General features: G+C 39.4%; 1 protein-coding gene across 8 annotated transcripts in view; it reads left to right on the top strand.

Annotated features, from left to right (window-relative positions):
* Positions 1-12,162, top strand: part of CTNNA3 (catenin alpha 3) — a 411,474-nt gene that overhangs the window by 28,121 nt on the left and 371,191 nt on the right. For 7 of the 8 annotated variants that reach the window (XM_085064278.1, XM_085064275.1, XM_085064277.1 and 4 more), the window contains one exon: positions 4,928-5,094. In XM_085064278.1, the coding sequence (XP_084920404.1) occupies positions 4,928-5,094 (167 nt within the window). Of the gene's footprint in view, positions 1-4,248; positions 4,354-4,927; positions 5,095-12,162 lie in introns of those variants that run through there. The other variant, XM_085064280.1, reaches the window with a different exon arrangement.

Genomic DNA, 12,162 nt, shown 5'->3' with positions numbered 1-12,162 from the left:
GTGTTTTACCTTGTGGCACTTGCTGAGCTAGTTGGTTGGGGATGCAAAATGAGGATTAAACACTTATTCCTTTTGGATGGGGCTCCTTTTAAAGGAGTGATGGACTTTATTCAAGCTGCTTATGATAATCCTGCTTATGATAACGTTTCGGAGAACAAAGGAGCAAATTAATGGGATAAAAATGGACAATGGCAATAATAATTGTTGTATTTAATTCACACGCTGTGTAATTTGTGGTCTCCAGAGATCAGGACATGGGTATGACTTCACTGGCTGCAGTTTGCTCCTAGCACTGTCAGTAAATGAGATTGTGGGGTCTCAAATTCAGTTGAATTGTGTCAATGACCTCTGAAAGGTGTTGCTATAATGGATGACAGACACCTTCCCTGGAGAAATGTAGTGTCTGCTTCCTTTGACATCTGCAAAGTTTTACCAGATTTATAGTTCTCAGACCTGATCATTTTATAATACACAGGTTCTTCACATTTTTCTTTGTTTCCTCTCAAGAAAGTGCTCTTTAAGGCCTATCCACATCTTGATATATCTTCTTCTGGAGCTCTGCTAAATGGGTCAGCAGGAAGGTGTGTGGGGGTGGACTGTATGCATCATCCAGAAATCCACTGCCTGAGAAACTGAAGAACTGCCATGATTTCCTGTTGATCTGATTTGGTGAAGCTTTGTTAAAGGGTACTCATGTCCACAGTTTTATTCCTAAATAGAGTAATAAACCCCAAAATGAGTGTATTGAAAAACTCTCCATAAGAGAATTCCTGTGTATAGAGAAGTTCAAAAGACTGTCTTCTGGTTCAATGTGTTGTGCAAGAACTGACCCCTGTGCAAAGGGTGTAAGGAGCATTGTTCAACCCTGAATACTTCTGATACTAAACATCAGCCTCTAATTCATGTCCTGATTCTGAGATTTAAACAATTTTCAGACAAAATGGTGATGATGTTTATGTGCTGAAATGTTGTCATAGGAATCTGAAGTCTAGCACTATCCTTAGAATAATGAGTTTTTGCATTTATGTCAAGGTGTGATGGCTTACAGCTCTCAAACATTTGCATGGGCATAGCTGAAATGTTTGGTATTTACTGCCATTGCTCACTGACTATATATAGTCAGAAACACAACAGTTGTCTGCCTTGTTTCTATCTATTGCAGTGTCAGAGTTTCTTGTGTTTAGCTGTTATCGTGCTCAAGTGCGTTCCCAGATAAGCCTGTCATCATGGAGAACAGTGAATTGGAAGCAAGTTACTTCCCAGAGTTACATTTTGAGCCTTAAATTAGTCTTTTAAAGGAAATTATAACAAATACTTTGTTTTGAATAGCCATATTTAATGTCTTTTGATATTAAACAGGGGAGGTAGGAGTTTGATGACATGGAGGATAGTACCATTCACTGGCAAGAAATGGAGAGCTTACTTAAAGGACACTTACTAAAGGAAAGGTATAGGGATTTTTTGTATTATACTGTATTCTTATTTGTCCCTCCCCTCAGCTTGAAAGTAAACTTAATTTTCTCATCCCACATTTAGAGGTACATGTGTGTGTTCTGCATCTAAGGGACTTACATTCTGGGAGGCAGAACTTAAATGGCTGAAAATAATCTCTTTTCATCAAACCAAGAACAGACCCTTGGTAGAAAAGCTTTTGACATCAGCATCACTGGATCAGGTGTCCCTGAGTGGGAAAGGGGGAATGAAGAGGTGGGTGTAAGGCATGATGGGGATGTGTGGTGGCTCTGATTACACATCAGGAAGAACTGGATGAGATATGGAAGTGATACTTCCTGGTATGCAACAGTGAAATGGTTGCAATGCAACAGAATACAGTTGTATCTGAGTGGGGTAAGAGACTGTGTGGCAGGAGAGAAATGTCCTGTAACATCTCCAGAAAGCTATTGTGAGAATCTGAGTTACAGCTGTGTTGAATATTAGGAACGTGCAGGAGCTATTGATCTGCTGTGCCCTGACACCGATTGTATGACTTCAGCTGGCTGGCTGAAGCAGAATTTTTATATTTGCTGTAGCAGATGGAGATGGTATTTGTAGGAACAGATCAGGTGATTCTACTGGTGATTAGTATTGTTTAATCTTGTGTTTTTAGAAAGGTTAGGTTGTTTTGTGCTGTGATATAACCTTGACTCCCAACCTTCTCTGGTACATACTCTGCTTAATGTATTCATTCACACCTGCAGAATTTGAGGCTGCAAATACTAGCGTAAATATGAGTTAATAAGTGTTCTAATACTGATGTGACATCATGTGGAATACTTTAGTCAGCTCTTGGACCCTCAGCATAAGAAGGACATGGACTTGTTGGAGGGAGTCCAGAGGAGGCCACAGAGATGATTAGAACAGTTGAGCACCTCTCCTGTTAATACAGGTTGAGAGAGCTTGGCTTGTTCAGCCTGAAGAGGAGGCTCTGGGGAGACCTTATTGCAGCCTTTCAGAACCCAAGGGGTACCTACAAGAGGTTTGGAGAGGGACTTCTTACAAGTGGGAAAAGCTTTAAACTGAAAGAGGGTGATGTAGGTTAGGTATTAGGAAGAAATTCTCCACTGTGGAAACGGTGAGGCCTTGGCACAGAATGCCCAGAGAAGCTGTGGCTGCCCTGTCTCTGGAAGGCCAGGTTGGATGGGGCTTGGAGCAGCCTGGTCTAGTGGAAGGTGTCCCTGCCCATGGCAGGGGGACTGGAGCTGGATGATCTTTAAGGTCCCTTCCAGCCCAAACTATTCTAGGATTCTGCATTATAAACCATTGTGGGTTTTTTCTTGTTTGTCTTTTTATTCTCTCAAGTTTGAGACGGAAATGTTTGGAATACTCTCTTTTTACTTATTTTGGTATGTCTGTCCCCCCTTAATGAGCTCGTATGGGCAACAGTATTTCTCTGGAACTGTAAATCCATCAGCCTCTAATAGTGCAGTGTAGGAGTGGGTGACAGGACTTTCTTGGCAACAGTACCTCCTTGTGGGAGGACACAAGAATGGCATAAAATGCACTGCATTCCATGTGCATTTTACACTGCTGCAGTTAAAAAAAAAAAAAGAGAAAGCCAGTTGTAAATACAAATACAAGAGAGAAAAACATGATGCTTGGATGGGATTTAGAAAGGAAAAAGACAAGCTATTCAGAGAAATAAAAGAAGAAAACCTAATTCTGTTGCTCTTGCCTAAACCAATGAAGAGCATTTGGCTGTGTGAAGAGCACTTTGTCAGTGTGATGCTGAGCACTGTCTCTGAGGGGTGCTCACTGCCTGCAGTTGGTGAAATTGTTTCAGTCTCTGTACAGACACAGCCTGGCACGAGCTGCCAGATAAATGCCAACAGGCTCACAGTTGACTTGTTTTAAAAGGAATTTTCATGTAATTTTTGGATATTTTTGGTGCCCAGTAAGGTACATGCATCCTCTAACTTTTCAAAAAATTATGTGGCTGACCCATGTTTTTACATTTACCTGTGCCTGAGAAGAGATTTTTGTAAGCCCATGTGTAAGTAGCAGTCATTTGACACAGCAATAACTGTCAGTAGCTGATCAGGTGATGGTAGAACACCATTTAGTTTGGGAGTCATCTCTGGGTGTGTTGAACAGAGTCTTGGAAATATCTGCCTGGCAGTAATTGTGTAGTTATGAAATATCCTGGCTTTGGTTCTTTGAATTGCTTTTTGTTTGATTGTCTAAAATAATTGAAATACTATGAATACTGCTGTCTTTCTGAATCCCTGTTTGTGCCACTAGAAGAGCATGTTTTGTGTTTTATTGTTTGTGTCAAATGTAATTATGGAAGAATATCCACTTGATGGGAATTACAATAAAAATAGATGAAATTGCATCAGACTGTCATGCTGTCTACTGCAGTTTATCGAAGTTTTAACATCATGTTGCTGTTGGAGCTGTCATTTTCTGCTGTTTGTACTTGTAGCTCCTATCCGCCTGACCTGCATCTCATAGCTCTATTTTAGGGTTGTGATTTTAGACTTGTTCATCTGACCATCCCAGCTTATGTCACAATCATTTCTAAGGACCCTTCTGACTGGTTTGCTCACAGAATCACAGAATGTTTCAGGGTGGAAGGGACCTCTGGAGGTCATCTGGTCCAGTGCTGCAGCTAGGCAGGGCCAGCAATCTGCCCAGGACCATGTCCAGTCAGGTTTTTAATATCTCCCAGGATGGAGACTCCACAGCCTTCCTGGTCAGCCTGTGCCACTGCTGAATCACTCTCGCAGTGAAAAAACCATTTTCTGATGCTTACATGGAATCTGCTGTGTGTCAGTTTGTGCCCATTGCTTCTCACCCTGTTGCTGGGCAAAGTGAGAACAGTCTGGCTTCATCTTCTTTTCACCCTCCCTTCAGGTATTTATGGTGTCTGTCACCCTTGTCCTTACTGTTAAATTTCATTTACCAAACTTCATGCTGGAGGACACTATATTGTCATCTACTGGCAGTCACTAGCTCCGTGGCACAGATTTCACTTTATGTCAGTTAGATCTTGGAGTGTATGAGGCTTTCATTCCATTAACTTATATTTGTAATGAGAAGAGAAATATTTGATTCCCTTCTGTGACCAGGGATTATTTAATAGCAAGGACACCAAAGTACATAGTAATATAACAAGCAGTGACAAGAAAGGTTTAACAAAGGCCCTGGATTTGTTGTGTATGGTTAAGAGCAATAGTGTGAAGGCCAAGGGAATTATTTCAGTATTGAATGATGCAGTAGAACAGAAAGGGAACATCATGGAGAATGTGGACCATTAACCTGCATGATCTGTAATAATTGACCTTCATTTCTAGGCGTTAGGGCAACAAGGAGATGCCAGATTTATTGGCAATATTTGTGATTTACCAAATAACTGATGGAACTTCAGTGGTTTCTTTTCCCCTGCGTGTTGTGATCCGGCCTAAGGGAATTTGTCTTCCTTTTGCAGGTAAGGCCTTGCAGGTGTCAGCCGAGGCGTTCACCAGTGATCCCTGCTCCCTGCCCAGGAGACAGGCTGTTGTCCCAGCAGCTCGCTCCCTGCTGGCAGCTGTCACCAGGCTCCTCATCCTGGCCGACATGGTGGATGTGGCCTATCTGCTGCAGCACTTGAATGTGGTGAGTAATGCTCTGCTCACCTCTGGCTCCTGTTAGCCACAGGGGTGTCTGCTCAGGGCTCTTCTGGCATGGAAAACTCTTTCTGTACGTGAGACTTGCAGGGCTCATGCACGTGACACATTGGCAGCTGGGGCAAGTGTAGATTCTAGATGCAATTTGTAGAATGGACCAAGAATGTCATCTACTTGCAGCTCAACATACTTGAGCTGAGGAAGCAGTAGTTATCTGTACAGTTACACTTTAACTGCCTTTTCTTTCTTATTTCTTATTTTCTTATTGCATGGCATTTTATGCATGAAACCTTCTTGACGTTTGCAGTAGAGCTAGGGAATAATGTAAGAATCTTAAAGATGGAATCTTATATGGATATTTACAGAGAAAAAGAGCTGAGTATGTAAAGGTCTGTCTGTGTTCAAGTCACTGTGTGACAGAGATCAGCTGAGAGGAGAGAGAAGATGGATGAGGTACATCTGGCACTCCTCAGCTCCAGCTATATATTTGTATGCTGCAGACAGAGGACTAGAGAGCCCTAATGTTGTCTCAGCTTTAAAATTTGTGCAGTAGAAAATGTTCACTAAGAGACACTTAATTTTTTCACTCCAGGGGGTAATGTGTTTCGGAGCTGTGTATCACAACAGTGCTGTTTTTGGTCATATTTTCTCCATCTTTATACAGAACAGGTGTCTTCATTCTTCTATTCCATATAAAATACACCAGTGATTGTGCCACTATTGCTGAATTAGGCAAAATGTCCCCACTTCTATTGCTCACAGGAAAATTCTTTCCTGTCTATGTAAACTTGGGTTCCTTTAGTGTCAGGGATAGTGTCCCATGTGAGCATACTTCCTTGCTTTTTCAAGCACTGTTTTTTTTATCTTGCATCTGACTACAAAAATGTGTTGACTGAATTTCTTCTCTGCCTGCTCACTCTATGCCACCTGGTGTGTGTCTTTGCTGGCAAGATCAAGGAATCGTTCTATTTTTGGTTCCTTTCTTCCCCCTAATACCTTCAGTAATTTATAAAAGACTGGTAAAACCACAAATTTCTGTTGACTTCCTAATATTTCAGTGCAGAGGTGAATAAACAGTGGCACCTCTAATAATGCCATGTGCCACAAGAGAACACGGTGACTCAGAGGACCATATTGAAGCAAGTTCAATTTGGTGAGGACAAGAGAATGAAAATTTGGCTCCAAATCAGAGTAGAAAAAGTATTTCATAATAAAACAATGTTGTGTGGGTTTCAATACTGGCTTTGAAAAATCCACCACTGACAACTGTTACAGATATACCACAGGCTAAGTTAACACTGACTTGCGGAAAGAAACTTCTGTGTTGTACTATATGTTTAAATTTGTCAGTTGTAAGAGGGGTGGCCTATGTCTTTTGTACTGTTTGTGGAAAATTTTCTTAAATTATGATTTTCTCATGGTAGTTTATTACATTTTTAGTACTTACTTTATAATCCTAGATGCTCTCTTCTGAGATGTATTGAGTATGTTTACATGAGAGAAATAAAATCAGGTGGTTTTCCTTGTTACAGTTTCAGTATTTCTAAACAGCTGTCTAATTCACTTCATGTTTTCTGTTTCAAAATGAAAACAAGCAATAACTGAAAATGATGGAAGAATGCAAAGTGTCATTTAAGAAAAACTCCAACACTGCAAAGAGTGCCATAAAATTGTCATCTTCTTCCATACTTCCTCTCAATGGGAGTGAGAACTGGATTAGTAGATGAACCCTTAGAATAAATAAGTGTGGTATAACACTCTCCATAATGCCTGTGCAAAAAGACTCGGTCTAGTTATTAGAGGAGAGTGTTGCTTTTTGCATATTTATTTAGTCTCTGCCCTGGCTGTTGAACTTGCAAACAGTGGTATTAGCTGTAATGGTGTCTTTTATGTTGACATCTAATTAGGAAATCGACTTAGTGTAACTTCAGCATATTCTATTGAACATCCCTCAGTTTCTAACAACTTTTGGTCACAGCTAACTGAGCCAGATTTAAATGCAATTAAATATTTCAATGAATTTCAACTTTGCTCTATTCTAAATCTTTAACTTAAACCATTATACTTTAAAACTCCCTTAGGAATTCAATTTCTCTTCAACATGGACTTGTTCCCACAAAAAGACATTGTATTCACACATTGTGAAAGTAGACCTTGTCTCTCTGTATCAGCTCTAATATTCTAGATTTTAGCATGTTCATATGCCTTGAAAATCAACTCCTTAAAAGTCATTAGCCGTTTTTCTTTGCACAGGTTCTAAAACCTTAATACTTCTACCATATTATCCTCTTTGTCAGACATTAGTGTTACAGCTGTTATAATTTTAAGAGATGAGAAATTTCATTGTTCTTTATTTCCATGTCTCTGAGCTCTATAATTTTCATAGGGTAGAATGAAGACATTAAAAAAGACTAAGCCAAAATTAATTTTAAAAATAAAAAAGTAATAGAATAAGACACATAAAAATTCTAATCAAGGACTTTTTTTTGTATGTATAAAATGAAAGAAGTTGGTTCAGCATCATCAAAGAGCTCTGCACAGTATTAGTGAGATCTTGAAGTATTTAATGGAGAATTACCTATTTGAATATCAAATATTTTTCAAATCCATTTATCAAGACTGCTGAAAGTTTTTAGTCTTGGTCACTCACTAAAATCAGTTAATTCCAACACTGACATTCAAAACACTTGAAACTATACTTACTTCTACTGGCAGAATATACTCTGGATCATTAAACTTTAATTTCTTCAGTAACCTGGGAATAAAAATAGAAAGAAAACAAAGACAATGTGACTGGCTGTCATAGAAAGCCTCATCTGGTGTTATCTATCACATCTTAATGTTGAAGTATATCTAGGAAAGAAGAATGAAACTCGACTACCTCCTTCCAGTTTATGTCGTCTCTAATGTTCTCTGTACATTTTGCTTAGATTTAGGACTGTTTTTGAATTCTGTGTGATGAAGTCTTTATATTAAATAGAGAATGATGCTGAAAAAGCTCAATGTTTTCACAAAAATACTGAAATGTGACTTTTTAAAACTAGAAATAACAGGTTTGAGATAACAGTCAGTTTGAAAGGATTTGATAATCCTGGCAGGTATTTCAAACCAAATGATCAAAACCCTACCTTTGTGAACAGGAAATTATCTTTTTTAGAAGTTTTGCTAATTAAGTGGAGAGAATTTTGATTGTTTTGTGAATCCTATCAAATCTTCACCAAGCAAAGTGTGAATAAATGTGTGTGTAAATGATGCATACTAGAAGGCAGTAAAAACTCTCGGTGACTGATCACATTCTGGCACAACACTCTTCTGGCCACTTGTGGAATTCACAGTCCTGTAATAAGTGTGAGGGTGCAATGCTAACAGCAAACTCCTCTTAGAGTTCACTGAGAAAATCAAGTACATCACACCAAAAAGAAAGGTTTTTCTCCTTTAAAAGACATTTTTTTTAAGCAGGGAAGAGTTTAAATAAATAGCTGTCTGTATCTCAGTTTCCATGCCTAAAGAGCTTGAAGTCTAATAAAACAACTGAGCTGTGAAAAATGTAATCAGACAAAGGGCTATCCTTGTGCATTGCACTCTCTGATTCAGAGCTGTGTTAGCAGTTCATCCATTATGGTTAGTAATGCTCGATATTATTTAATTAAGTGAATTAACAGACTAATGGAATTGCTTGAATTTATTGATCACAAGAGAACAGCAGGAAAGTAACAAGTTTGGAGAATTTCATTCAAAGAGCATTGGCAGTCTGTCTTTCTCTAATCGGTTTCAGATCATGCTGAGCCAACATGTCTTATCTGCCTTTTCCCCCTTCTTGTCGTGCTTGTAGATTTACTGTGTAAGTCTTCGTATTTTCCATTAATGCCTCAGACAGCATGATCTTTATAAAATGCTTGCTTAGAGTTATTTAAAACTCTTGCCAGGGAAAAAAAAAAGAATGGCTAGAGATAAGAAGCAACTTGTGAACTTGGACCCTGTGAGCATAGTACTGTCTGTTCCTCCTTTTCCTGCAGAGTATTCATCAGCATTAAAAATGTTTTGAGCAGGAGCTCAGTACGGTTACACGGATGAAAAGAGGAAAGTCATCTTAGGCTGCTCTGTGCTTCAGGTTTAGGGACTTGGTTCAGCCCCCAGAATTGTGCTTAATCCATGCAGGTCCTTGTGCTGAGCCTTCCTACCCTCCTGCATATCACTTTGGCAGGTAGACTTGTGGGGGTCTTAGATGGTGTAGCACATCACTAAACATTTCCCTTTGGATTAGGGAGGATTCATTCTGCTCCCCATCCCTGTCCCTCTAACTTCAGGGAGTTAGGTACCTGGAAAACAGCTTGTCCTGCTACTCAGACAAAGAAGGTGTTAAGTACCCTCAGACTTTTCCTCATTGTTTGTCACAGTGTTTCTCCCTGCATCCGGTGAAGGATGGAGATTGTTCTTAGCCCTCCAATTGTTTGTAATGTATTTATAGAAACCTTATCTTTTACAGCAGTAACCAGATTAAAATCTAACTTCTTCCCACCTTCCCTTTGTTGGGCATGGGTCACTCCCATGGCGAGGGAACTCTTGGAACATAAGGAGTATTAAGAAGGTGACAGAAGTCTTTGAGAGAAGATTTGGCTTCTCCTGTGGTTCATATTCCTATTTATTTTCTCATCAATCAAACAGAAATGGATTCTTGCTACTAGTCAGAGTTTGGTCTATGGTATGTGGGGTGCAGCTGTTTGGAATCAGGTTTACAGTGTTTATCATCACACTCTGCAAATTCCATGGCACTCTGTGATGTGCAGTAAATAACAGAGCAAAAGCAGCTTCCAAAGAATTGCTTTTAGGAGTTGGCTTTTTCAAAGTGAGCATCCTTTTGAATGCAACAGGAATCTGGATTCACTTCTGTGCTTGGTATAGGGGCCTCTTGACTGCTCCTTTTTACTTGTAAAAACAAATGATTGTCAAGCTTTGGGATGATCAATTCCAAATGGAATAAGTTAAGTTGTAAACAAAAAAGCTTGGGGAGACCTATATTGTAAAGGTGGTTTGTAGCAGAGGTTGACACAGGATGCTGGCAGTCATCAGAAGTACAACTGAGTGTGAGAAATCCACATTTTGTCTGGCGATGAAGTTGGAAAATGATTTTGGGAAAGTTGGAAGGTGGTGTATTAGAAAAGCAGAGGCCTATTTGAAATAATAATGTGGACTGTGCAGATGCCTGTGTGCTCCAGGCAGTGACCAGGACTCCATTGCTGTCGAGTCTCTTTGAACCTGACAGGGAAAGAACATTGCTAAAGGCTTCCCTTTGGAGTGTTTGTTAGTGTGTTTGACATCCACAGCGACACTTTCTTACCACTGAAGTGTGGTGCTTATGAGAGAATAATATGGAAGTGATATTCTGAAATTTCCTTCTCTAGAGTGCTAATAGGGGAAGGCAAATTCTAGGCTGGGAAAATAATCTTGGGAAATAATCTTCTCTCAGCACATTATTTATTGGTAGTATAGTTACAAAGTCAGTGTAATGTAGAATGGCTTGCCTGATCGACAATTCAAGCATGTAGAGATCATTCTGATCTGGGGAAATTTATTTTATAACTCATTTGTGCTTTGAGAGGCAGAAATGAGGAAATGCATGCAAAACAAACAGTATCTGCTTTATCATCAGAGTGTATGTCTTCAGACCTTCTTAAAATGACAGCAGAATCATCTGCTATTTGCTGAATGGAAAAAGCTATGGGAACTGCTCTCCATAAACCTCTCCAAAGGAGGCACATTGCCCATTCCATTACAGAAAAATATGGGAAGAGCAGCTTTTTTCTCCTAAGTATGTGTGTTCAGTAATTGGAATTTAGGAGACGTTGTGAATGTTTTTTTTCAACCATATTTCTGGGTAATTTACAATAGTACATTTAGTGTAATATAGTCTTTTACAGAACTGATACCTTAATAGAACAGGAAGGTATTTTTCAATGGACAACTTCCTTATGTCAGAAGGGAAGTAAAACTTGCTTCTTGTCCTTAATTCAACTCATATTAACCCATACGAAAATAAGAGAAATACTTTACCAATGAAAAAAACAGTTCTGTGCTACTGTGTTGCCCTGCACAGTTGAAGATAATATTGATACTCTGAAATACAAATACTCTTTCACCTGCACAGCTCTAGACAAACAAAAAGGAGCCCTTCTAATTTGTGGGTGACAGAGTGTTTTTTTGCAGCACTGGCCCTAAGCCTGAACCACGTTTGCCAGAAGGAAACTGAAGGAAGGCCAGCAGGCCCTTTGATTACATCATCCTTGTAACTTAGCTAGACTGTCATGCCAGTGGCATTAAAGGTATGTGATTTGTCCAATAGCATCATGGACAAACTGGAGAAGCAGGATCTTCTGCCCCCATCCCTCTTCCTGTTCATATGGAGATTGTAAGGTTGTCACCATGAATATGACTTAGTACTCTGTGTTTAAGGATGTCTCCTCCCACATTTCTGAATTGTAAGTGATAAAGCACTTTGCACTGCATGTTTATAATCTCATAATTTTGTGTCCTGGCCTCCTGTTTAGCTGGTAAGTCATTAATTTTCATGGCTTATGTTGAAGATGACACATAGTAAATTTTGGCTTAAGTCGTATAAAAATTTTAGTACGATTAGTTAGTTTAATAAGATTTCCTTTTGAAATGGGCAGCCACTCTGTCTCAGACTCTTCTCTTTGATCTCATTTCCTCATTTATGTTACATATGAAAACAGAAGAGAAGTTCCAAGGCTCCTGAAAGTAGGTAGAAGTATAGTGGAGAAAAAACTCAAAAATGTGATGTCAGGAGCTTGTAAAGAGAGCAGGGGATTCTCAGCTGTTAATCTGCTTTACTGTAGGAGAAATTTCAGTCAGAGCTCACCTGTCATCATTGACATTGCAATGAATAAGATGTGAGACCATAGGAAATTCAGTCCTGATGCTTACAGTCATATGTACTAATTAGATCACCCATGGTCATTATCTGAGAGGAGGGTGTAGGGCTTTATGTGACACTAATCAGGAACATCATACTTCCAGACAGGCTGTGTTAATAACACTC

The sequence above is a fragment of the Lichenostomus cassidix genome, chromosome 6 (assembly GCF_008360975.1).
Source record: "Lichenostomus cassidix isolate B80296 chromosome 6, HeHo_3.0, whole genome shotgun sequence".
Classification (NCBI taxonomy): domain Eukaryota; kingdom Metazoa; phylum Chordata; class Aves; order Passeriformes; family Meliphagidae; genus Lichenostomus; species Lichenostomus cassidix.
This window is presented reverse-complemented; position numbering and strand designations above follow the sequence as displayed.